This window comes from Pristiophorus japonicus, chromosome 21, assembly GCF_044704955.1.
Source record: "Pristiophorus japonicus isolate sPriJap1 chromosome 21, sPriJap1.hap1, whole genome shotgun sequence".
Taxonomy (NCBI): Eukaryota; Metazoa; Chordata; class Chondrichthyes; family Pristiophoridae; genus Pristiophorus; species Pristiophorus japonicus.
This window is the reverse complement of record NC_091997.1, coordinates 86,362,237-86,390,040: the sequence shown is the minus strand read 5'-3', so window position 1 is coordinate 86,390,040 and position 27,804 is coordinate 86,362,237. Positions and strand designations below refer to the sequence as shown.

The 27,804-nt window shown below is 45.4% G+C and overlaps 1 protein-coding gene across 1 annotated transcript; it reads left to right on the top strand.

The window, feature by feature from the left end:
- LOC139233745 (uncharacterized) lies at positions 1–27,804 on the top strand. Its single transcript, XM_070864219.1, has 5 exons — positions 1–159; positions 17,812–17,941; positions 19,262–19,444; positions 21,437–21,607; positions 27,111–27,804. The coding sequence occupies exons 1-5, from the start codon at positions 13–15 to the stop codon at positions 27,659–27,661; spliced, it is 1,182 nt and encodes a 393-aa protein (XP_070720320.1). The 5' UTR covers positions 1–12; the 3' UTR covers positions 27,662–27,804.

Genomic DNA, 27,804 nt, shown 5'->3' with positions numbered 1-27,804 from the left:
CTGAAGTGAGCAATGCAGTCCAGCGCAATCCAGTGGACGGCAAGGGACTACAGCCTGAATGAGTTCCTGCGAAAGTTCCGAACGGCGTTTCCCAAAGTGGTGAAAGTCACCGAGGGGTTCCTGGGCCGGCAAGAAGTGGATACCATCAGCGCCAGCACAGTAAGCACCTCTCTGTCCCGGTTCCTTCAGTCACTGCTGGAGCTCCCTGGGCAAAACACTCGCGATTGTCTGCGGGATTCCAGGCACACAGGGAGCAAATGCCCCTAAAGTTCATGCGGTGTAGGATTAAATGCGGAATTTCTGTCGACTGCACGTTAAAGTCACACGTTCTACTGACGCGGAATCTCTGTATATGGTGACTGGCATTTTTATGTTGCTAACAACTCGGCTCTTGGCACTTTGATGACACGTATGATACAGTAACATTCGCATGTAAGTTTGTATATCAAAACACAACATACTGCAAATCCCAGCAGGTCAGGCAGCATCTGTGGAGAGAAACAGCGTTAAGCTTTCAGGGATGTGACCCTTCCTCAGAACTATTTTGTGACTGTTGGTCTAGAAATTTACAGCACCGAAGGAGGCCATTCGGCCCTTCGAGCCTGCACCACCATTCAATAAGATCACGGCTGATCATTCCCTCAGTACCCCTTTCCTGATTTCTTTCCATACCCCTTGATCCCTTTAGCCATAAGGGCCACATCTAACTCCCGTCCGTGCCATCCAGTCTAATCCCACTTTCCAGCTCTCGGTCCGTAGCCCTGTAGGTTACGGCACTTCAAGTTCACATCCAAGTACTTTTTAAATGTGGTGAGGGTTTCTGCCTCTACCACCCTTTCAGGCAGTGAGTTCCAGACCACCACCACCCTCTGGGTGAAGACATTTCCCCTCAAATCCCCTCTAAACCTCCTACCAATTACTTTAAATCTATGCCCCCTGTTGTTGACCCCTCTGCTAAGGGAAATCAGCCCTTCCTATCCACTCTATCCAGGCCCCTCATCATTTTATACACCTCAATTAAATCTCCCCTCAGCCTCCTCTGTTCAAAAGAAAACAAACCCAGCCTGTCCAATCATTCCTCATAGCTGGAATTATCCAGTCATAACATCCTCTATTCCAACTAGTTGCCAATATAAAGTAGGGCAGTATTATTCTATACTTTCAATACAGGCTGGCTTTAATATTTACAACAGGATTCTTGCCTCCATTGGGGAGCTCTCCTGGGTGGGAGGGAGGGTGCCTGCCCCAGCCTGTGAGCTAGACTTGTTCCTGCGCCCTGCAGCTCGAAAAAGTTTTGGCCACAAAGTTGCTGGATGTGAGAGCTGATAATGGCACGACGAGGGCACCGGGACATCTGGGACCTCGGTAAACCATGGGACAAGCAGTGCATCTCCTTAACCGACGGGACTAAAGGATTGAGAAATAAATAGGAGAAGGACTGAGAAGGAAGTGGGGTGAGTTAGAGTGAAATCAGGTACAGGAAGAGAACTAAAGAGAGGGAAAGAAAGATTGGATTGAGAGAGAGAGAGAGAGAGAGAGAGAGAGAGAATAAGTAAGAAAAAATAAATGGAACTCACTGTCTGGAAGAGTGGTGGATGCAGAAACCCTCACCACTTTTAAGAGATGGTTGGATGGGCACTTAAAGTGCAGCAACCTGCAGGGTTACGGACCTAGAGCTGGTAATTGGGATTAGACTGGATGACCTTTTGTTGGACGGAGCAGGTATAATGGTAAGTGCTGCAGGGAATAGAATACAGCCCAGGTGATTGATCTGACCTAGTTTCGATCGCCTGGATGGGTCGGAGAGGAATTTTCCCAGATTTTTTTCTCTCTAAATTGGCCTGGGTTTTTATCTGGTTTTTGCCTCTCCCAGGAGATCACATGGCTCCGGTTGGGGTGGAGTGTAGAATGTTTCAGTATAAGGGGTATTGCAGTTGTGTGAGGCAGATTGGTTGGGCCAGGTGCTCTTTACCTTTCCGTCATTGTTCATGGGTTTGTATGTAATCTTCAGGGCTGCTGACCAAGGGCCGTGCAGCTCTTTATCGGCCGGCACAGACATGGTGGGCTGAAATGGTCTCCTTCTGCGCTGTAAATTTCTATGTTTCTATAAATTTGATCTTTTTTAAATCCCCAACAATTCATTATCTGAAGGAGTGAGATTTTGCACTTTTAATTGTTCACTTTCTGGGCCAGTGACATTGATTTGCGGACATTAACAATTATAGGGCTCTGTGCTTTGGCTCTCTAAATGACTAAGTTCTAGTGCAAAATCCCACAGAAAGTCTATATGCAAGAGCAAGCGTAATGAATGGCTGGTGCAGTTCATTTGCTGCTGAGAGCAAAATCCGGCCCAAATTATCTGATCATCATCACATTGGTGTTTGTGGGAGCTTGCTGTGCGCAAATTGGCTGCTGTATTTACCGACAGGTCAACAGTGACTACACGTCAAAACTACTTCTTCAGCTGCAGAGCGCTTTGGGACAAAAAATTTTTGGTTTTGTGACTGTGCCTTTGTGTAGCGCCAGAGGACTGGCAGATAGCTAACATAATATCTATGTTTAAGGGGGTTAGAACATGTCCAGGGAATTATAGCCCAGTCAGCTTAACATCGGTGGTAGGAAAAATAATGGAATCCCTACTAAAGGAGAAAATAGAACAGAGGACAAAAATATAAAATTCAAAAAGGGAAAATCTTGCTTGACCAACCTCATAGAAATTTTTGAAGAGGTAACAGAGACAGTAGACAATGGTAATGCAGTAGATGTAATCTATCTAGATTTTCAAAAGGCCTTTGATAGTGTACCCCATAATAGACTGATGAACAAGGTCAGAGAATGCAGAGTCAGGGGACAAGTAGCAGAATGGATAGTTAGCTGGCTTCAAGACAGAGAGTAGGGGTAAAGGGTAGCTATTCACAGGGGCAGGAGGTGGGTAGTGGTGTTCCACAAGGATCAGTGCTGGGACCACTGTTGTTCACAATTTATATTAACGATTTTGACTTTGGAATCAAAAATACAATTTCTAAATTTGCTGATGACACCAAATTGTCACCAATAGTCAATACTGAGGAAGACTGCAAAAAGTTACAGAAGGACATTAATAAACTTGCAGAATGGGCATATAATTAGCAAATGAAGTTCAACACATAAATGTGAGGCATTATATTTTGGTGGGAAGAATAGGGAGGTCACTTATTACTGGGAGGGTGCAAGTCTGGGTGGGGTAGAGGAACAAAGGGATCTCGGAGTACAAATACACAAATCATTAAAAGTTGCGACACGGGTTAGCAAGGCCATAACAAAAGCAAACCAAGCATAGGGTTTATTTCTAGAGGAATAGAATTGAAAAGTATGGAAGTTATGCTAAACCTGTATCGAACCTTAATTGGACCACACTTGGAGTACTGTGTACAGTTCTGGTCGCCATATTATAAAACGGATATAGAGGCACTGGAGAAGGTTCAGAGAAGATTGACAAGGGTGATACCAGAAATGCGAGGGTATACATATCAGGAAAGGATGAACAGGCTGGGTCTCTTGTCTTGAAAAAAGGCGGCTGAGGGGTGATCTAATAGAGGTCTTTAAAATGATGAAAGGTTTTGATAGAGTAGATACAGAGAGAATGTTTCCACTTGTGGGGAAGAGCATAACTAGAGGCCATCAATATAAGATAGTCACCAAGAAATCCAATCGGGAATTCAGAAGAAAATTCTTTACCCAGAGAGTGGTGAGAATGTGGATCTCGCTGCCACAGGGTGTGGTTGAAGCAAATAATTTAGTTGCATTTAAGGGGAAGTTAGACAAGTATGTGAGGGAGAAGGGAATAGAGGGTTATGCTGATAGTTAGATGAGGAAAGACGGGAGGAGGCTTAAGTGGAGCATAAACGGCAGGCATGGACTGATTGGGCCGAATGGCCTGTTTGTGTGCCGTATATCCGATGTAATCCTGTGATTGCGCTCAGCAAAGTGATGCTTATAAATGTGGACACCAGGAATGCCCTAGCCTTCCTCGCACCCAGTATTGCTATGGGTCAAAGGGCGTACTGCTATCATTTACATGTCTTTTCAATATCCCTGCCCATATTAGGGTGCATGTACTGTGTCATCTGTCAGTCCTGGAGGAAAATCCCATGGGAGGCAGGAGCCTGTACGGAGTGGGCAGGGTGGAACCCATCTGATTTTCTGCCCCCGCCTGCTCACATTACACGGGGGAGCCGGCATAAGTTCAGCAGAGAATCTACCTTTTATTCAGTGAAAATGCACTTTGTCCCTCTGTCTACATTGAGTAAGGTTCCCCCTTGGACCAGGCGAAATACCACCGCAGAGAAGGCACCCTGCTTCTGCCTTCAGCCATCTGTGCCCTTCAGTAGGCTACACCAAGGTCACGGATAACAGCATGGTTTTTCTGCCCTTTGCCGAAATGATGCAGCCGAGGCCAGTACCATATACCCCGGCAAAGTTTTATGGCTAATGAGATACTACTGATCATATTCATGACTGAAAGCTTTAGATATCAAAATTCTCATCCTTGTTTACAAATCCCTCCATGGCCTCACCCCTCCCTATTTGTAATCTCCTTCAGCCTCACAACCCCCAGAGATGTCTGTGCTCCTCGAATTCTGCCCTCTTGAGCATCCCTGATTATAATCACTCCACCATCGGTGGCTATGCCTTCAGCTGCCTGGGCCCCAAGCTCTGGAACTCCCTCCCTAAACCTCTCCGCCTCTCTACCTCTCTTTCCTCCTTTAAGACGCTTCTTAAAACCTACCTCTTTGACCGAGCTTTTGGTCATCTGCCGTAATGTGGCTTATGTGGCTCGGTGTCAAATTTTTGTCTTACAACACTCCTGTGAAGAGCCTTGGGATGTTTTACTATATTAAAGGCGCTATATAAATACAAATTGTTCTTCATATTGGGGAGAAGCAAATTTTTGATTGTGCAAGACCTGATATGCTTTATAACATACCAACTCATCAACCAAGAGAGCTTGCAGGTGCGCCACAGGAATTATGGCTCACAGTGATATCCCGTAAATAATTCCATAAGTGACACTGGAAAACATTTTCAAACTAATAAAGTCTAATATTGTTTAGTTTATTCAGAATTTACAGTGATGGTTTTAAAAATGATTTTCTCTCGCAGTGTGGATGAGAGATTGTGTAGAATGGGCCGATACTCTCTGGAGTTTAGAAGAATGAGAGGTAATCTCATTGAAATATACAAGATTCTGAGGGGGATTGACAGGGTAGATACTGAGAGGTTGTTTCCCCCCGGGCTGGAGAGTCTGGAACCAGGGGACACAGTCTCAGGATAAGGGGTCGGTCATTTAAGACTGAGATGAGAAAACCAGCGTTTCCGTTGATGCACCACACCAGGTGTGCAGACGTTTTGTGAAAAACTTTTTTTTTTTTTTAAAAGGCATTTAGGCATAAGTGACTAAAAATCCTGATGAAACTGCTGAATTAATCGCTGCCTGTTAGATGCCAGGAGGAAGTAAAGTTGAGAATAGTTCAGGAATGTTTATACAATGGGGAGTATGAGATTGCGACCGTGTTGCCATGGTAGCAGGGGAGGTTCTATTGAAGGAGAGGCGGGAAGAGTTAGGTTGACCCCAGTCAGTATTCAGAAACAAGATAAACTTGATTGTATGTGAATACTGACTGGGGTAAGGTTATTCCAGCAATCAGTCAATGAATCATCTCTAAAGGGCGGAAGTATTTGCGATGTAGCAAAATCTTATTCTTGCCTTCAACTCATCGTTCACACACTACGTCATGGTTAGTCAGAACCTGTTCCAAGAATAAGTTACAGCACAAATAGATTAACCTGAAGCAACATGTAGTAAGTTATTAAACTAAACTTTTTTGCTGAGCAATAGAAACAGGTTTTGAAAAGTAATCTGTGGAGCAGCAATGGCCTTAACTCCTGCTCCTATTATCAAAACATAAGATAATGAAGGGGCTCGACAAGGTGGATGCAAAGAAGATATTTCCATTCATAGGGGAAACTAAAACTAGGGCCATAGTCTCAGAATAAGGAGCCGTCCATTTAAAACTGAGATGAGGAGAAATTTCTTCTCTCAGAGGGTCGTAAATCTGTGGAATTCTCTGCCCCAGAGAGCTGTGGAGGCTGGGTCATTGAATATATTTAAGGCAGATTTTTGAGCGATTAGGGAGTCAAGGGTTATGGGGAGCGGGCGGGGAAGTGGAGCTGAGTCCATGATCAGATCAGCCATGATCTTATTAAATGGCGGAGCGGGCTCGAGGGGCCAAATGGCCAACTCCTGCTCCTATTTCTTGTTATGTTCTTATGTTCCTCCTGGCTCCACATTAAGGTCAATGAAAACAGTATGACTCAAAGACCTCCCACGGTCGCTATGGAAACTGTCGGTGGGGCCTCAGTTGACCTGGAAACGCTGAGCGGAGTTTGCACAGCATGTGCTCCACCCAGCAGCTGCTTAATTTGGGAGCAGGGTGTTCTGACCCTGATCAGCATATTCAAGGGACCAACGTCTGTTTCAGTCAGGCACCCTGGAGACGAGAAGGGCGTTGGCTTTCAATATAGCAGCCGGCGCACGACTGAGGAGACAGTCAGATCGGAAGCAGAATTCATTGCCCAAATATTGATTTAGTGGCCCAGAAATGGGGTGCCATTCAGGCCAATTTCTCCCAGAAATAGGGTGCAATGTAGGCCAATTTCTCCCCCAGAAATAGGGTGCAATGTAGGCCAATTTCTCCCCCAGAAATAGGGTGCAACACATGTGAATCACGAAAGACTGAGAGGCCAGAGTGGGAGCGGGGTGGAGAATTGAAGTAGTAAGTGCTGGGGGCTCAGGGTCACACGTATGTTCAGCAAAGCGATCATCTCACCCGAGTTTGGTCTCCCTGGTGTAGAGCAGTGAATGCAGTGTGCTAGCTGGTCAGAATCACAGAATGAAGCTGCCTCAAACACAAGGAATGTTTGAGGCCCTGGATTGTAGTGTCGGGGGGGTGAATGGACAGATGTTGCACCCCCTGAGCTTGCAGGGGAAGGGGCCAGGGAAAGGACGGCATGCGGTCGGGGTGTTGGAGAGTGATGGAAGGAATGGTCCCTTTTGAGGTGGTGGGGTTGCATTCGCAGTGGTGGAAATGTCACAAGGTGATTGATTGAAGTATACAATCATAAAACAGTGTGACACAGGAGGAGGCTATTCGGCCCGTCCAGTCTGCGCCGGAACTTTCGAAGAGCGGTCCAGTTAGTCCCACTCCCCCGCTCTTTCTCCATAGCCCTGTAACTTTTATCTCCTATAAGTACTTTCATTCTATCCTTGGACCCTGAGAACTCCGCAAGTCTGTCCCACAATCTTCAGACATTTATAACCCAAGCTCCCAAGAATTCGAAGGCTGGTGGGGTCAAAGGTGAGGACAAAGAGGGAACCTATTCTGATTCTTAGAGCTGAGTAGCGGCGGGGATAAGGGTGAGGACAGAATCACGGAAAATGGGTCAGACTTGCTCAAGGATCCGTGATCAACTCTGGTGTGGGGAATTATCGACTGAGGTAAAGGGAGGGTCGTGAATATTTGAAATTCTCTACCCCAGAGAGCTGTGGAGGCTGGGTCATTGAATATATTTAAGGTGGAGATAGACAGATTTTTGAATGATAAGGGAGTCAAGGGTTATGGGGAGCGGGCAGGGAAGTGGAGCTGAGTCCATGATCGGATCAGCCATGATCTTATTGAATGGCGGAGCAGGCTCGAGGGGCCGAATGGCCGACTCCTGCTCCTATTTCTTATGTTCTAATGGTGCAGAACTTGGTGTCATCCGAGCAGATGCGACGCAGAGTAACTGGGAGAAGGGAATGGAGTATAATGCAGATATTGTGGGAGTCAGTGGACAGCCTAACCCCAGAGAGAGAGAGGGAGAAGCCCAGGAAGGGAAGGCAAGAGTCAGAAATGGACCATGTAAAGGGCAGGGTAGAAATTTAAATTAAAACTGAAGATCAGTGAGAGCAGAAAGCATCCCCAATGTAGGCATCTGTGTAGTGGAAAAAGATCAGCCATGGAACCTGAATGGGACTGGAACAAAGAATGTTTGACATATCTTACATATAGACAGGCACAGCTAGGACCCATGAGTGTTCCCATGATAATATAGTGCCACCTAGTGGACTACTACACCACCAAGTGGACTATTGCTCCACCTAGTGGACGACTGTGGTAATGCAACCACTGCGGTTTATACAATAAAAGTTCCAGGTTGGAGCCATCTTGAGTGTGTGTGCTTTAGTGATGTTGCAAGGAATATATTGCACCCATAGTGATACCTTTTATCTAGAGGAGGTGAGTAGACCTAAAGGAAAAGTTGTTCAATGTGAGAAGATGTTCAGCCAGGCAGAGGAGGGCTGGAGGTGGATGTGAACCAGTTGATGGCCACGTTCAGTGAAGATGCTTAAGGCAAGAAAACTGTTCAAATAGCAGAGGGCATCAGAGAGTCACAGATAGGTTAGGGACGGGACAAGGATGGCGGGATGAAATGGAGTTGAGATCAGGAGTTAGGTGAGGTAAGAGCAGGAGGAATCGATTTGGTCTACTGATTTTTATCTGCCATAGCTCAGTGGGCAGCACACTCGCCTCTGCGTCAGAAGGTTGTGGGTTCAAGTCCCACTCCAGAGACTTGAGCACATAAGTTGACACTGCAGTGCAGTACTGAGGGAGTGCAGCACTGTCGGCACTGTTGGCGGTGTGAATGGCGCTGTATAGAAACATAGGTGCAGGAGTAGGCCATTCGGCCCTTCGAGCCTACACTGCCATTCAATGAGTTCATGGCTGAAAATGCAACTTCAGTACCCCATTCCTGCTTTCTCGCCATACTCCTTGATCTTCCTAGTAGTAAGGACTACATCTAACTCCTTTTTTGAATATATTTAGTGAATTGTCCTCAACAACTTTCTGTGGTAGAGAATTCCACAGGTTCACCACTCTCTGGGTGAAGAAGTTTCTCATCTCGGTCCTAAATGGCTTACCCCTTATCCTTCGACTGTGACCCCTGGTTCTGGACTTCCCCAACATTGGGAACATTCTCCCTGCATCTAACCTGTCTAAACCCATCAGAATTTTAAACGTTTCTCTGAGATCCCCTCTCATTCTTCTCAACTCCAGTGAATACAAGCCCAGTTGATCCAGTCTTTCTTGATAGGTCAGTTCCACCATCCCGGGAATCAGTCTGGTGAACCTTCGCTGCACTCCCTCAATAGCAAGAATGTCCTTCCTCAAGTTAGGAGACCAAAACTGTACACAATACTCCAGGTGTGGCCTCACCAAGACCCTGTACAACTGTAGTAACACCTCCCTGCCCCTGTACTCAAATCCCCTCGCTATGAAGGCCAACATGCCATTTGCTTTCTTAACCGCCTGCTGTACCTGCATGCCAACCTTCAATGACTGATGTACCAGGGCACCCAGGTCTCGTTGCACCTCCCCTTTTCCCAAGTCTTTTTTTTTTTACCTGGCCAGTCCTGCTTGTGGGTCTAAGGGAGGAGTTAGAAGCAGGGCACTTGCATTTAACTGAGGCTTTAGGCAGCTTAATAGTCTTCTTGACACCGGACAGCAATTGTGAAGCACAACTCAGAACATAAGAAATAGGAACAGGAGTAGGCCATACGGCCCCTCGAGCCTGCTCCGCCATTCAATAAGATCATGGCTGATCTGATCATGGACTCAGTTCCACTTCCCTGCCCACTCCCCATAACCCTTGACTCCTTTATCACTCAAAAATCTGTATCTCCACCTTAAATATATTCAATGACCCAACCGCCACAGCTCTCTGGGGCAGAGAATTCCTTGATTTACAACCCTCTGAAGAAATTCCTCCTCATCTCAGTTTTAAATGGGTGGCCCCTTATTCCGAGACTATGTCCCCTAGTTCTAGTTTCCCCTATGAGTGGAAATATCCTTTCTGCATCCACCTTGTTGCGACCCCTCATTATCTTACATGTTTCGATAAGATCACCTGAACTCCAATGTGTATCGGCCCAACTTACTCAACCTATCTTCAGAAGTCAAACCCCTCATCTCCGGAATCAATCCAGTGAACCTTCTCTGAACAGCCTCCAATGCAAGTATATCCTTCCTTAAATATGGGGACTAAAACTGTATGCAGTACTCCAGGTGTGGCCTCACCAATACCCTGTACAGTTGTAGCAGGATTTCTCTGCTTTTATACTCTATCCCCCTTGCAATAAAGGCCAACATTCCATTTGCCTTCCTGATTACTTGCTGACCTGCATACAAACTTTTTGTGTTTCATGCACAAGGACCCCCAGGTCCCTCTGTACTGCAGCATTTTGCAATTTTTCTCCATTTAAATTATAATTTGCTTTTCTATTTTTTCTGCCAAAGTGGAAAACCTCACAGTTTCCCACAATATACTCCATCTGCCAAATTTTTGCCCACTCACTCAGCCTGTCTATATCCCTTTGCAGATTTCTTGTGTCCTCCTCACAATTTGCTCTCCCACCCATCTTTGTATCATCAGCAAACCTGGCTACATTACACTCGGTCCCTTCTACACTCTGTAGTTGATAATGTATGCAACTGAGAGAGTATGCTCACAGGTTTGTAGAGCTGTTGAGTTGTGAGTGGCTTAGCCAGTCACGTGATGTTCACAAGACTCAATAAAATCCCAGCCAGTTGGGTTCGAGGGATCCACGATGAGGCATGATGGTGGATGAACTGGTAATGTGTAGTGTGATTGCTAAACCTTTGCTAATAAACCAACTAGTTCTTAATAGCAACGTGCGGCTATGAATTCTTAAGCAAGGAACCCATGAAGCAAATACATTACAATACCTTTCACACTTCAAAGAAAAGAACCTTTCACTTGGGAACAAAGGTTAACGGAGGCATTGAACACCATTAGCTTTCTTCCCAGTGCATGCCCAGCTGACCTTCGAGCAAGATCACGCAATCTCAAGGAGGCCAGCCCACACTGCGATATGTGTGCACACTAGGACCGTGCAGCAGAGCTGGTCTCCAGTCGTCTTGGTTAACCCTTGCCACTGGACCAAGACCTCGCTCGGTCAAGCCCGTGTGGTGGCTGGTGTACAACGGCCACCATACATTAAAAATATCCACGCACAGGCATCTTCCACCCTTCAAGATGTAGTTCGGGACCTGGAATATTAGGTCCTTCATTGAAACACCTGTGAACTCATCCCTTCTTGGTGTGGAAGCAAGTCATCCTTGATACGAGGGACCACCTATGAATGAATGAGATCACGCAGGCACTGCAGAACAATGTCTGCCCCATAGACAGTGAATTGACCAATACCCAACGTAAGCGCAAGTAGTTTGACTCAGCTACTTTTCTTGTAGTAGCGATGCTCTCCTCTTGAGAGAACGGACACCTGCCACGGTATTTGGGGTGAAAAGAGCAGACAACATTTCAAGCCCAATGCTGACTGTTTTGCACGGCTGCTGCCTGAGCTGCTAGGTGGTTTCATATTTTTCGATTTCTATTTTCGTATTTCCAGCATCTGCATGTATTTTGTTTCTGTCCTCATAGTGTTGGCTGTCTCCCAGTGCCACTGCACTGGCCCAGATTCAAAATAGAATAATGACAGCTTTCCAAGACAGTACTTGGGTTTCAGTTTGTTGCTACCGCAATTTTATAATGATATACTATCCACATTCTCAAAATGGCCACACTCTCCCATCCTGCCAATCGATGATGTTGTGCACAGAGCTTGAACAATCAGTATCTGCACACCGCCTAAATTGAATTCATTTGTCCAAAAAGTACCACTCAGTTCGTTAAAATAAAATTCTAAGTTACGTAATGCTCCGAAGATTGCAGCCTCTCTGGGTGCGTACAGTGTGCGTGCGTGCCAGAAGCGGCCTCGCAAATGGCGCTCTCATGCGCCAAGTACCGGCTTTTCCGATCTGTATTTTAACAGATCCAACACATCCCCAGGAGAAGGACATTCGCGGGACATTCGTGTTTGTGCTGAAGCACTTTTACCATTTTTTTTGAGATTAAGAGCTCAATATTCACATTTGGCACATCTTTTTTAATGTTACATGTTTTCTTGAAAGGCAGACAGGGCTGAAAACAGTATTGCTTTGCTGCATTTTAATTAGTTCTGTGTGCGTGGCCCCTTTAATTCTCAGACCTCTTCATTGCCCACAATTCCTTGCTCCACAGTCTTGCTTCCACATGCTGAGAAGCTCGAATGCCGCATCTGGACAGGAAATTCGGATCGGATGCCTCCACTAACGCAATCTCCAGCCCCCCCCCTCGCCAAATTTAGCCCCGTTAGCGTGGCGGCCATTTTCAAGTGGGCGTTAACTCCAGCACCGGCAACTTTCCTGGCAAACAGGAATTTCTGCCCCTAAATGTGTGTACGACTGACAAGGAAAGAAATTTTTAAAATTTCACTATGAGGAAAGATTGGATAGGCTGGGGTTTGTTTTCTTTGGAACAGAGGAGGCTGAGGTGTGTAAAATTATGAGGGGTCTGGATAGAGTGGATAGGAAGGACCTATTTCCCCGAGCAGAGGGGTCAACAACCAGGGGGCATAGATTTAAAATAATTGGTAGGAAGTTTTGAGGGGACTTGGAGAAATGGTTTCACCCAGAAACATAGAAATTAGGCCATTCGGCTCCTTGAGCCTGCACCGCCATTCAATAAGATCATGGCTGATCATTCAACCTCAGTACCCCTTTCCTGCTTTCTCTCCATACTCCTTGATCCCCTTGGCCGTAAGGGCCATATCTAATTTCCTCTTGAATATATCTAACGAACTGGCCTCAACAACTTTCTGTGGTAGAGAATTCCACAGGTTAACTACTCTCTGATTGAAGAAGTTTCTCCTCATATCAGTCCTAAATGGCTTACCCCTTATCCTTAGACTGGTTCTGGAACTCCCAAGCAACGGGAACATTCTTCCTGCCTCTAACATGTCCAATCCCATCAGAATTTTATATGTTTCTATGAGATTCCCTCTCATTCTTCTAAACTCCAGTGGATACAAGCCCAGTCGATCCAGTCTCTCCTCATAAGTCAGTCCTGCCATCCCGGGAATCAATCTGGTGAACCTTCGCTGCACTCCCTCAATAGCAAGAACGTCATTCCTCAGATTAGGAGACCAAAACTGAACACAATATGCCAGGTGTGACCTCAACAAGGCTTTGTACAACTGGAGTAAGACCTCCTTGCTCCTATACTCAAATCTTCTAGCTATGAAGGCCAACATGCCATTTGCCGCCTTCATCGCCTGCTATACCTGCATGCCAAACTTCAATGACTGATGTACCATGACACCCAGGTCCTGTTGCACCTCCCCTTTTCCTAATCTGTCACCATTCAGATAATATTCTGTCTTCCTGTTTTTGCCACCAAAGTGGATAACCTCACATTTATCCACATTATACTGCATTTGCCCACTCACCTTACCTGTCTAAGTCACCCTGCAGCCTCTTAGCATCCTTCTCACAGCTCACACCGCCACCCAGCTTAGTGTCATCTGCAAACTTGGAGATATTACATTCAATTCCTTCATCTAAATCATTGATGTATATTGTAAATAGCTGGGGTCCCAGCACTGAACCCTGTGGCACCCCACTGGTCACTGCCTGCCATTCTGAAAAGGATCGTTTATTCCGACTCTCTGCTTCCTGTCTGCCAACCAGTTCTCTATCCACGTCAATACATTACCCCCAATACCATGTGCCTTAATTTTGCACACTAATCTCTTATGTGGGACCTTGTCAAAAGCCTTTTGAAAGTCCAAATACACCACATCCACTGGTTCTCCCTTGTCCATTCTACTAGTTACATCCTCAAAAAATTCTAGAAGATTTGTCAAACATGATTTCCCTTTCATAAATCCATGCTGACTTGGACCAATCCTGTCACTGCTTTCCAAATGCGCTGCTATTTCATCTTTAATAATTGATGCCAACATTTTCCCCACCACTGATGTCAGGCTAATCAGTCTATAATTCCCTGTTTTCTTTCTCCCTCCTTTTTTAAAAAGTGGTGTTACATTAGCTACCCTCCAGTCCAAAGGAACTGATCCAGAGTCAATAGAATGTTGTAAAATGATCACCAATGCATCCACTATTTCTAGGGCCACTTCCTTAAGTACTCTGGGATGCAGCCTATCAGGCCCTAGGGAATTATCAGCCTTCAATCCCATCAATTTCCCAAACACAATTTACTGACTAATAAGGATTTCCTTCAGTTCCTCCTTTTCGCTAGACCCTCGAACCCATAGTATTTCCAGAAGGTTAATTGGTCTGCCATTTCTTTGTCCCCCATTATAAATTCACCTGAATCCGACTGCAAGGGACCTATGTTGGTCTTCACTAATCGTTTTCTCTTCACATATTTATAGAAGCTTTTGCAGTCAGTTTTTATGTTCCTGCAAGTTTCCTCTCATACTCTATTTTACCCCTCTGAATTAGACCCTTTGTCCTCATCTGCTGGATTCTAAATTTCTCCCAGTCCTCAGGTTTGCTGCTTTTTCTGGCTAATTTATATGCCTCTTCCTTGGATTTAACACTATTCCTAATTTCTCTTGTTAGCCACGGTTGAGCTAACTTCCCCATTTTATTTTTACTCCAGACAGGGATGTACAATTGTTGAAGTTCATCCATGTAATCTATAAATGTCTGCCATTGTCTATCCACTGTCAACCTGTTAGATCTCTTAAATTTTCAATGAGATGCGAACTCCGGTTGTAGATTTAAAGTAATTTTATTCCAGCAGCTGCAACAAGCTCTGGTTGATTGCCAACCCTTTGTCCTTCTGAGAACACATGGAAAAAATGGCTGTTCTTATCCTGGATCAATTTACAGAAATGAACTCGCCTCCTTTGACCTTATTGGCTCAATTGATATGTTGTTAACCCCTAATTGGCTCGCTGCCAAAAGTCCTGAAATGTCAATTTGATTGATGACTTAATGCAATGTGCTCATTCTCACGTTGGCATGGGGTCTGTTTTTCTCAACTTTGCAGCCTGTTTGAATTCTCTATCACAACCCTTTAAGTATCATTTGCCAGTCTATCCTAGCCAATTCACTTCTCATACCATCGAAGTTACCTTTCCTTAAGTTCAGGACCCTAGTCTCTGAATTAACACTGTCTCTCTCCATCTTAATAAAGAATTCTACCATATTATGGTCACTCTTCCCCAGGGGGCCTCGCACAACAAGATTGCTAATTAGTCCCTTCTCATTACACAACACGCAGTCGAGGATGGCCTGCTCTCTAGTTGGTTCCTCGACATATTGGTCTAGAAAGCCATCCCTAATACACTCCAGGAAATCCTCCTCCACCGCATTGCTGCCAGTTTGTTTAGCCCAATCTATATGTAGATTAAAGTCGCCCATGATAACTGCTGTACCTTTATTGCACACATCCCTAATTTCTTGTTTGATGCTGTCTCCAACCTCACTACTACTGTTTGGTGGTCTGTACACAACTCCCACTAGCGTTTTCTGCCCTTTGGTATTCCGCAGCTCTACTCATACAGATGCCACATCATCCAAGCTAATATCCTTCCTTACTATTGCGTTAATTTCCTGTTTAACCAGCAACGCTACCCCACCTCCTTTTCCTTTCTGTCTATCCTTCCTGAATGTTGAATACCCCTAGATGTTGAGTTTCCAGCCTTGGTCACCCTGGAGCCATGTCTCCGTAATCTCAATTATATCATACCTGCGCAGTTAATTCATCCACCTTAATACGAATACTCCTCGCATTGCGGCACAGAGCCTTCAGGCTTGTCTTTTTAACACTCTTTGTCCCTTTAGAATTTTGCTGTAATGTAGCCCTTTTTGATTTTTGCCTTGGGTTTCTCTGCCCTCCACTTTTACTATTCTCCTTTCTATCTTTTGATTCTGCCCCCATTTTATTTCCATCTGTCTCCCTGCATAGGTTCCCATCCCCCTGCCATATTAGTTTAACCCCTCCCCAACAGCACTAGCAAACACTCCCCCTAGGACATTAGTTCCGGTCCTGCCCAGGTGCAGACCGTCCGGTTTGTACTGGTCCCACCTCTCCCAGAACCGGTTCCAATGTCCCAGGAATTTGAATCCCTCCCTCTTGCACCACTCCTCAAGCCACGTATTCATCTGAGCTATCCTGTGATTCCTACTCTGACTAGCGCGTGGCACTGGTAGCAATCCTGAGATCACTACCTTTGAGGTCCTACTTTTTAATTTAACTCCTAGTTCCCTAAATTCAGCTTGTAGGACCTCATCCCGTTTTTTACCTATATCATTGGTACCTATATGCACCACAACAACTGGCTGTTCACTCTCCCCCTGCAGAATGTCCTGCAGCCGCTCCAAGACATCCTTGACCCTTGCACCAGAGAGGCAACATACTATCCTGGAGTCTCGGTTGCGATCGCAGAATCACCTATCTATTCACCTTACAACAGAATCCCCTACCACTATCGCTCTCCCACTCTTTTTTCTGCCCTCCTGTGCAGCAGAGCCACCCACAGTGCCATGAACTTGGCTGCTGCTGCTTTCCCCTGGTGAGCCATCTCCCCCAACAATATCCAAAGCGGTATATCTGTTTTGGAGGGAGATGACCGCAGGGGACTCCTGCACTACCTTCCTACTCCTGCTCTGCCTGGTGGTCACCCATCCCTTATCTGTCTGTGTAACTTTTACCTGCGGCGTGACCAACTCACTGAACGTGCTATCCACGACATCCTCAGCATCACGCATGCTCCAGAATGAATCCATCCGCAGCTCCAGTGCCATCATGCGGTCTAACAGGAGCTGCAGCTGGATACACTTCCTGCACACATAGTCGTCAGGGACACTGGAAGCGTCCCTGATTTCCCACATGGCACAGGAGGAGCATGACACGGGTCTGCGCTCTCCTGCCATGACTTAACCCTTAAAATAACCTAATTTGGCAACAATGCCAAAGGTTTCTTACTGACAAGATAAGGAAAAAAGAAAAACTACTCACCAATCAACCAGCCAATCACTTACCCTCTTGGCTGTGACGTCACACTACGTTTTCTTTTCCTCCCAGGTCGGGGAGTCAGCACTGGTGGGGAAAACAAGACAAAGCAACACCTCCCGCTCCCACTTGCCCGAACTCTCCCACTTACCAAACTCTTACCTTTGCACTCTGACCTGCTGCTGCACACGTGCAGGTCTGCACAAAGCCCCCTCTTTTTATACTGTTTCTAGCTGACTCACCACTGGCCTGTTTAGGGAACCAGTTTTTACTAGCTAGCCAATTAACTAAGCTAGCTTGCTTGTTTGTCTCTGCTTAAACCTGCAAGAATCCTATCTGTTTAATATTTCAGTTTTATTTAAACTTGTAATCTTATTTTACCTTTAGAAGCTACTAGAAATTGTCACTAGTAATTTACATCAACCTTGAAATGGTTTAAAAGGGATTAACCCTTAAAGTTCTCCCACTTACCAAACTCTTACCTTTGCACTCTGAGCTGCTGCTGCACACATGCAGGTCTGCACAAAGCCCTCTCTTTTTATACTGCTTCTAGCTAGCTAGCAGAGGGTGGTGGGGGTCTGGAACTCATTGCCTGAAAGGGTGGTAGAGGCAGAAACCCTCACCACATTTAAAAACTACTTGGATTTGCACTTGAATTCCTGTAACCTCCATGGCTATGGACCAAGAGCTGGAAAGTGGGATTAGGCTGGGTAGCTCTTGGTCGGCCGGCATGGACACGATGGGCCGAAATGGCCTCCTTCCGTGCTGTAAATTTCTATGATTCTATTCTAGTGAGTATCTGTACAGTTCAGTGCACCAATTCATTCTGTATCTTTGTCCTTGCAGATCCTTCGGATTCATTCCTTATACTCACAAAGGAGAGCCATCGCGGAATGCAAAAATGGATCAATCCTGTCGATTCCAGTAAACTTAGAGTCAATGATGTTCAGTGTAGTAAATCACAAGCATAAAACAGGTACTGTTTTTCTTTATAAGCTTCAATCGTTAACACATGAAACATTGAATGTGCTACTGTCATACAATCTAATTCAATGAGAGCTAATTTCATCCTTTAATGAGATATTAATGAGGTTCACATGCGCATCGAGCAATGCAATGGGAATTTTAAAGACGAGAGTTTCTCCCTGTGGCCAACAATTCTCCCACAAACCAATACAACCGAAACAAGGTGTTCATTTCTCAGGATGTGGGCGACACTGGTAAGGCCTCTATTGTGAGAATGTGGCTGTGCGCCTTCTCCTTGGGCTCCTTCTCCTTCAACTCCTTGTGCTCCCACAATGGTGTTCGGGAGGGAATGTCAGGATATTGACCCAGCTGCAATATGTATCTAAGTCAAGGTGACGTGTGACTTGGAGGTGCCATGATCTTGCGACTCGTGTCCTTCTCAGCGATTGAAGTCACGGGGAGGGGAGGTGCTGTTGACCTAAGCTTGATGAGTTGCTGCCGTGCATCCCGCAGATAGGACACACCGCAGCCACAACGTGCTGGTGATGGAGGGGAATGTTAGCCGATTGCTTTCAGTGCCAGGAATGAGGCAGTAACTGCTGCACTGTGATTTTGGTTGCCATGTATGTACATGCTGTTTGTAGCCACCAAATGGCGTCATTGTTGGAGGCCACTGGGCAGCATGCATATGGTGCTGCTCTGGTATAAAAGGCCAGCCATTTTGTGAGTCAGGCACTTTGGGCCAAAATAAAGCAAAGCAAGATTGTACCCTGCTTAGTTAAACAATACTCAGTTTGAACCTTTATTGCATACATAATATTGGTCTCCGTATTTAAGGAAGGAAATCTGTGGAATTCTCTGCCCCAGAGAGCTGTGGAGGCTGGGTCATTGAGTATATTTAAGGTGGAGATCGTCGGATTTTTGAGCGATAAGGGAGTAAAGGGTTATGGGAGCGAGCAGGGAAGTGGAGCTGAGTCCATGATCGGATCAGCCATGATCTTATTGAATGGCGGATCAGGCTCGAGGGGCCAAATGGCCTACTCCTGCTCCTATTTCTTATGTTCTTATTCCTGCCCAAAAAACGGGCAATGTTGAGACCAAAATCGGCCCTATTTAAGTTACAACCTAAACAAATGATCTGTGTAGATTTAGCATTACACCTGTGTGCTCTATACCCCTATTTATAAAACCTTTGATTCAAGGATGGTGCCTCCTTCAGAAGATAGAGTAGAATAAGAAAAGTCCACAGAGACCAGAATTGCAGGTGCCATTGAAGACAAATGCTGAGCCAAATAACCTTCTCTCGTCCCATCTGTTATTCTTACAACAGGCCCCTTTACAATGAAGGATGTGTTGCTACATTTCAAGTTGCCTGTCACGATCACATCTGCTGATGACCTGACATTTAGAGAAATCAACAGTCCCAGATCAAAGTATCAGGAATTAAGACAGTTAATTGTCAAGCAGACATACGAGCAAGAATTTCTACTGGGGCATACTATAAATGACAGTGGCAAGTATCATCTTTTATTTTTGAAGCATTTACATGATTTATCATGTGTCCTTTTTTGATACGATTATTATAATACAAGTATGCTGCTTTGTGTTGTTAGATTTTAATCCTTAGATGGCGGGGGAATTCTAGGGGCTGTATTTTAGGATTTTCTGTTCTGGGGTGAAAACGGAGGCGGGATAGGAAAGTTACCGACCGGGAATAGTTTGCGTCTTGGTATTTGAGTTTGGGCATAGAAACAGAGAAAATAGGAGCAGTAGTAGGCCATTCGGCCCTTCGAATCTGCACCGCCATTCAATATGATCATGGCTGATCCTCTATCTCAACACCATATTCCTGCTTTTTCCCCATACCCTTGATGCTTTGTTTCTAGAAATCTATCTATCTCCTTAAATATATTCAGTGACTTGGCCTCCACAGCCTTCTGTGGTAGAAAATTCCACAGGTTCACCACTCTCTGAGTGAAAAAGTTTCTCCTCATCTCGATCCTAAATTTCCTACCCCATATCCTGAGACTGTGACCCCTTGTTCTAGACTTCCCAGCCCAGGGGAAACATCCTCCCCACATCCAGTCTGTCCAACCCCGTCAGAATTTTATACGTTTCATTCTTCTAAGTTTTAGTGAATACAGGCCTAGTTGACCCAATCTCTCCTCATACGACAGTCCAGTCTGGGCTCTGCGTCAGGGGGCACAGCATGAAGGGAGGCGTTGTACATCTCTCTTGGAGCAAGGATGGGAAACTCGCGAACTAAAGTGCTGGGCCGGGTGCGCTCCGAGAGAGGCCAGGCTGGGGGAGGGGTGGGGCGGGGGTTTAAAAAAAAATCACACCTAAACATTCCCAAAACATTGCCCACGCCACCACAACACAAATCGCCAAAAATGTTAAAAGAACAGACACTCGCACTTACCTTTTGGAGAACTTTACCTTCATCACCGCCACTGAGATTGCGGGCGCACTGCGGGGCGTACGGATCGGGCAGGAACTCAAACTCGCGCCGGGGGCGTTCCACACCCGGACCCGCGGATTGCTGCGGGGTGCTGGAGACCTCACCGCCAACTTTCACCTCGCTCTGGTCACGTTTATTGCCCATCCTCCCCAATTGCCCCGAGTGGCGATAGTAGGCCTTCTCCTTGGCATGCGCCAATCCTTGTGTTAATAATGCTCCTACCACAGTATTAGATAGTAAATATCAGCCAATTGACCCAGCGACATTGAAGGAAAGGCGATGCAGTCAAGTTAGGAAGGTAGGTGACCTGGAGGTGATGGTGGTCCTAAAATATTACCTTTCTCAGTGCTCGGGGTCATAGGGAAGGGAGGTGCTGTTGATGTATCATTGGCTAGTTGCTGCAGGGCAAGGATCTACAAGGATTTTTCTCAGTTAACAGAACTTTTACATCGAATAATTAGCACAGAAACCGGCCATTCGGCCCAACCAGTCCATGCCGGCGTTTAAGCTCCATTCCAGCCTCCTCCTGTCTTTCCTTATCTAAATCTATTAGCATACGCCTCTTATTATTTAGAACTAAGATGAGGAGGAATTTCTTCTCTCAGAGGGTTGTAAATCTGTGGAACTCTCTGCCCCAGAAAGCTGTGAAAGCATGGTCGTTGAACAAATTTAAGATGGAGATGGAGTCAAGGGTTATGGGGAGCGGGCGGAGAAATGGAGCTGAGTCCATGATCCAATCAGCCATGATCGTATTAAATGGCGGAGAAGGCTCGAGGGGCTTAATGGCCTACTCCTGCTCCTATTTCTTACGTTCTTATGTTCTTATTCCCTTCTCCCTCATATGCTTATCTAGCTTTCCCTTAAATGCATCGATACTATTCCCCTCAACCATTCCCTGTGGCAGCAAGTTCCATATTCTCGCCACTCTCTGGGTAAAGAAGTTTCTTTTGATTCCTATTTGATTTCAGGGTGAGTATCATATATTGATGGCTGTTTGTAGAAAACAGGTTAATCCCTCATTGTAATTATTTTATATATTTTCAGGAAATCTATTGATTCGGTATCCTACTGTGATCCCAATGTACATGAAGGAAATTAAGTTGGTTGTAGCAGAAGGATTGGACAGTAAAGATGAGACCGAATGGAATACGTTCTGCAATAACTATGACAAGACAGTCAATGAACTTGGCCACTTGGATCATTTCATTTGCACAGGTACGTGGCTGAAAATATTCTCGGGTTTGGGGTGTGAGTCATGGTGATGAATCAAAATACAATGAAGGCCTTTGAGGTGGTAAATAATATTGGTTGTCAAGGACAACTGAGTGAATACTTGGATTTTGAGAAGAAAAAGACTTGCATTTTTACAGCACCTTTAATGACCTCAGGACGTCAAAAAACACTTTACAGCCAGTGACGTACTTTTGAAGTGTAGTCACTGTTGTAATGTAGGAAACTTGGCAGCCAATTTGCGCACAGCAAGCTCCCACAAACAGCACCATCATAATTAGCAGATAATAGAATCATAGAAATTTACAGCACAGAACGAGTCATTTCGGTCCATCGTGTCCGCGGCATCCGACAAAGCTATCCAGCCTAATCCCACTTTCCTAATCCTAATCTCGGTCTGTAGCCCTGTAGGTTACGGCACTCCAAGTGCACATCCAAGTACTTTTTAAATGCTATGAGGGTTTCTGCCTCTACCACCCTTTCAGGCAGCGAGTTCCAGACCCCCACCATCCTCTGGGTGCAGAAATATCCCCTCAAATCCCCTCTAAACCTCCTCCCAATTATTTTAAATCTATGCCCCCTGGTTGTTGACCACTCTGCTAAGGAAAATAGGTTCGCCCTATCTAGGCCTCTCATAATTTTATACACCTCAATAAGGTCTCCCCCTCAGCCTCCTCTGTTCCAAAGAAAACAACCCCAGCCTATCCAATCTTTCCTCATAGCAAAATTCTCCAGTCTAAGCAATATCCTGGTAAATCTCCTCTGCACCCTCTCCAGTGCAACATCCTGGTAAATCTCCTCTGTACTTTCTCTAGTGCAACATCCTGGTAAATCTCCTCTGTATCCTCTGTAGTGCAACATCCTGGTAAATCTCCTCTGTACCCTCACTAGTGCAACATCCTGGTAAATCTCCTCTGTATCCTCTGTAGTGCAACATCCTGGTAAATCTCCTCTGTACCCTCACTAGTGCAACATCCTGGTAAATCTCCTCTGTATCCTCTGTAGTGCAACATCCTGGTAAATCTCCTCTGTACCCTCACTAGTGCAACATCCTGGTAAATCTCCTCTGTACCCTCTCCAGTGCAACATGCTGGTAAATCTCCTCTGTACCCTCTCTGGTGCAACATCCTGGTAAATCTCCTTTGTACTTTCTCTAGTGCAACATCTTGATAAATCTCCTCTGTACTTTCTCTCGTGCAACATCCTGGTAAATCTCCTCTGTACTTTCTCTAGTGCAACATCCTGGTAAATCTCCTCTGTATCCTCTCTGGTGCAACATCCTGGTAAATCTCCTCTGTACCCTCTCTAGTGCAACATCCTGGTAAATCTCCTCTGTACCCTCTCTAGTGCAACATCCTGGTAAATCTCCTCTGTACCCTCTGTAGTGCAGTCACATCTTTATCACAGACAATCTGTTTCTAGAGAAGGCTTTTGAGTTTAAGATTCGCAGTGGTCGATTTTCATGGGACTGCTTCCGTCGGGTGGGAGCTGTGCGGAGCGAGCGTTGCAAGTGGTCAAAGGCTTAAACCATTTTCGTGTCCGGCCCTCATTTGCGTCCAATCATATAATTAGAATAACTCACCAATCAGAAGGAGTGGGAATTTCAGTGACTCCAGCACAGATCCTAGCTGGTCCAGGTTAGCTAACGGTGGCGAGGGGGAGCAACGGAGCGTCGCACATCTGGCGGGGACCAATTTCAGTTTGAATCATTTTCTTCAACTTTGTTGAAGCGATCTGCAGCAGTCCCTTTCAGGACCGCAGGTTAGAACAAAAGGAATAGGAGCAGGAGTCAGCTGCTTGGCCACTCGAGCCTGCTCCGCCATTCAATAAGATCATGGCTGATCGAATCTTGGCCTCTACTCCACTTTCCCGCCAGCTCCCCATAACTCCCCTGTAGTTCAGAAATCTGTCTGGCTCCTTTGATATGTTCAACAGTTCACGGGCGATGAGTGCTGTGCTGTTCTTTTCATCGCACCAGCATCACATTCCCGCTCATCGAGGGGAGATGAAAGTCGGCCACATTGAACTAAAGGCACGTTTTGCTCAGTGGGCTGATAACTAAGCAACATGTAAAGGTGGTAATAGAAAGGTCAAAGCTCAGGCTGGAGTTCCACTGGGTCTGATCTGCTTTGCACAGTGTTCAGAAGTCACATGGTGGGGGGAGGAGGGTGGGGGGGGGGGCGGTATTTCATGTTATCTTGGAAATGTGCTGATGACAACAAGTTGCCTAGCTAGATGATGAGCACAGCAGATCTAGAAGGACCAAGGGAAAAATAACATTTTAATGTAGATAAACACAAAGTTATGCATACTGGAACATTACACAAAGTTGGAAACGGATTTGGTGCCATTATTAAAAATTCATTGAAAGTATTCAGTCAACATTATCAACATGGCTCATTCATCAGATCCTGAGATGTATCTCAAGAACATTTGGCTACAAGTTTTGATTAGATCACTGGTAAAGCTTCGTATTGTGTGAAGGTTCGGGCACATTAATGCATTAGAAACAGTCACCAGTCTAACAAAGATCTTTCACATCCACCTGACTGAGCAGACGGGGCCTCGGTTTAATGTCTCATCCAAAAGACAGCACCTCTGACAGTGTAGCATTCCCTCAGTACTGCACTGAGGGTGTCAGCCTCGACACAAACTGCATTCCCTAATCACTGATATCATCCCTCTCCCTAGCATTAATCTGAGGGTGAACATGACTGTTCACAACCTAGGTGTCATATTTGACCCTGAAATGAGTTTCCAGCCATATATCCGCGGTATAAATAAAACCGTCTTTTTCCACCTCCGTAACATTGCCTGGCTCCGCCTCCTGCCTCAGCTCTTCTGCTGCTGAAACCATCATCCATGCCTTTGTTGCCTCTAGTCTTGACTACTCCAACTCACGCCTGGCCGGCCTCCCACATTCCACACTACGTAAACTTGAAGTCATCCAAAACTCAGCAGCCCGTGTACTAACCCGCACCAAGTCAAGATCACCCATCACCCCTGTGCTTTCTGACCTACCTTGGCTCCCAGTTAAACAACGCCTCGATCTCAAAATTCTCATCTTTGTTTACAAATCACTCCATGGCCTTGCCCCCTTCCTATCTCTGTAATCTTTTTCAGCCTCACAACCCCACAAGATGTCTGCGCTCCTCAAATTCTGCCCTCTTGAACATCCCTCATTATAACTGCTCAACCATCGGTGGCCGTGCCTTCAACTGCCCGGTCTCTAAGCTCTGGAACTCCCTCTCTAAACCTCTCCGCCTCTCTACCTCTCTTTCCTCCTTTAAGACGCTCCATAAAATCTACCTCTTTAAACAAGCTCTAGGTCATCTGCCTTAATTTCTTCTGTGGCTCAGTGTCAAATTTATCTGTTTGTCTGTAACACTGTTGTGAAGCACCTTGGGACTTTTCACTATGTTAAAGGCGCTATATAAATACAAGTTATTATTATTATTTATGTACTCAAGTCCCGGGTTTCCTGAACATCCTGCTGACATTTTTTCTGCAGTTTTCCCACCCAACAGCTAACCTGACTGACACCCGCCCCTCCACCCATTCTTGGGGGGTTAAGATTACCCCCATTATGTCAAAACAATGCGTCAAGGACATATAAGGATCCACAGTAAATTGTTATTTTGGAGTTTTAATTGATTTAACTTGGGAAGGAAATTGAGCAAATTATGCAGTATCTTTCCTCTTAAAATGACAAGGCGGTACGTGACAAATTCACTGATCCTGTCGTCCCTGTGGAAACCACTGTGTTCATTTCGCTCAGAGAAGCCTGAGGGACAGCTGGTGTAGAAATAGAGGGTGAAAAATTCACACTGTTGTTGTGTTGGGGGGCTTTTTTCTAATGTGAGATTCAAGGCATAGCGTTACAGTAGCGTAGAGGAAATCTTTACTGTATCTCACTCATGCTCTACTGACATGGGACTGTTCAATGCTGACACCGAAATGTCGAAAAAAATTTTAAAACAAAAGAATTTGAAATCATTTTATTCTAGTCGCTCATAGTTTGGTTTCATGAGGGTGCACCTCCCCCTTTTTAAGGCATTTTGACGTCCCTGCACATCAGAAGCCAAAAGCATAGGTTGGCATCTTGCTCGAAGAGCTTTGTTAATGCCATTCTCAAAATACTCAATAACAGATGCAAAAAGAGTGTGATCCAGTGATACTCACCCCTGGTATTAGCAATCTCACTGGGGTGGTGCATTACTGAGGTCGCCAATGTGACCTGTGAGGGACTTCATTCAGCAGTGTGGGGGAGAGACTCCAAGTTGCTGTCCGATAGTCATCATCATCATAGGCGGTCCCTCGAAACCAGGATGACTTGCTTCCACGCCATGAAGGGATGAGTTCACAGGTGTTTCAATGAAGGACCTAATATTCCAGGTCCCGAACTACATCCTGAAGGGTGGAAGATGCCTGTGCGTGGATTTTTTTTAACATGTGGTGGCCGTTGCACACCAGCCACCACATGGGCTTGACGGAGCTTGGTCCGAGTGTCTGAGCTGGAGGTGTGAGTGTCCGATAGTACTTAGCTAGTGTAAACGATGAAGTAATTTTGGTAAAATGTCACAGTCTTTTTTTTCCATTAGCAGGAAATGAGATCATTGCGGCCTCTCCAGGTGTGTACGATGTACGCTCGCGCCCGAAGAGGCCTCGCAAGTGACGGTTCCTCGGAGCACGAAGCGCATGCGCCAAAATCCGGCATTTGCAAACTGTCAAAATTGACAGATCCAACGCGTGTCCGGGACAAGGGCCTTCGCGGGCGGAGATTTGGGCTATTTGCCCAATTCTTGCCCAGCGAATATCCTTCAAACTCTTACGCCTGGTAAAAGCAGGCATAAGGTGTGCATTTACCAGCGTAAGAGTTTTAAAAGATAGAAAAATAAAATGTTATCAATAATTTTTATATTAAATTCCTGTCCATTAAGGTAAGTTTGTTTTTACTCCTATTAAAACATATTAAAAAATTCAAAAAAATATTTTCTTTTCTAAAACATTTAAATTCAATTTCAATTAATTTGTGAGGTGTTTTTTAATTTATTGTGTTGTGTTTCTGTGTTTTGGGGGTATTCTCATTGATAGCTATGGGAGCTCGTACAAACGGAACTCGCCATTACTATCAATGAGAATACGCCATGTTTGTTGGTGGTCCAGGCCCATGTGATCCCAGGATGCGCTTATGCTCCCGGGATGCATGGGCCCCTGCGCTGGGCTGCGTATCTAGGCCTCGAAGCGCAAGAGTTCGTTCCTCTTAGACCACCAGGGACTTTCGTTAAAAAAAAATTTGGTCGGAGGCATCCGACCGTGGGAAGCCTCCAACCACAAATTCTGGGCCAACATGATTTACCATGCATTGTAGCTTAATAAATCCTTTGTTTTTCTAGTATTGAAATAAATGTTTGAAATACAAAGTACTGCTTGCATTTTGATTTGATTTACTACAGTTTTAAATGACCGGTAACATTCCATTTTGCAGACATTACTTTGCTGGACAATGAGATGACTCAGTATACAGGAGAATATGCTGAAATCGAGCCAATATATATCACTCTGAACACAAAGAAGCCAGAAAACAAGTATCTGGCAATACCTCCTCGGCAAATCCCACCACCAGTGCTGAAAGACAATCCAACTCAAAGCCGTGGGGGAAATAAGCCACAGGTACCCGCAAAACCAAACCCAGAAATGGACTTCTCTCGGCCTGTTCCAGCACCCAAACAAAAAATGGGCATCACAACATTGTTCAAGGGATCATACACACCAGGCGATATACAAAGATACAAAGCAAAACACATCGCCTCTATGAGCGAGGTACCAGACGACTTGCAGCATCTGAGTGTGGATGAGGTCTGCGACTGTTTGAATTTACTCAACATGGGAAAGTACATAGAGACTTTCCAGTCACAGCAGATTGATGGCCACTTGCTTTTCGATCTGGACAGGGACATCATGCAGAACACGTTTGGGATGAACAACTTCCACATCATCAAAATAATGCGCTTCCGTGAAGGGTGGAGACCAAAGTAACTAGGGACCATGCATTCTTGTCGAAAACATCACAGCAAAGTACACTCTGAAACCACTGTTTGCTCACCATGTTCATAAATCACAGCACTTTAAATTATTTTATACCCTGCATATTTTCTGGTGGACAACCAGCAAATATTTAT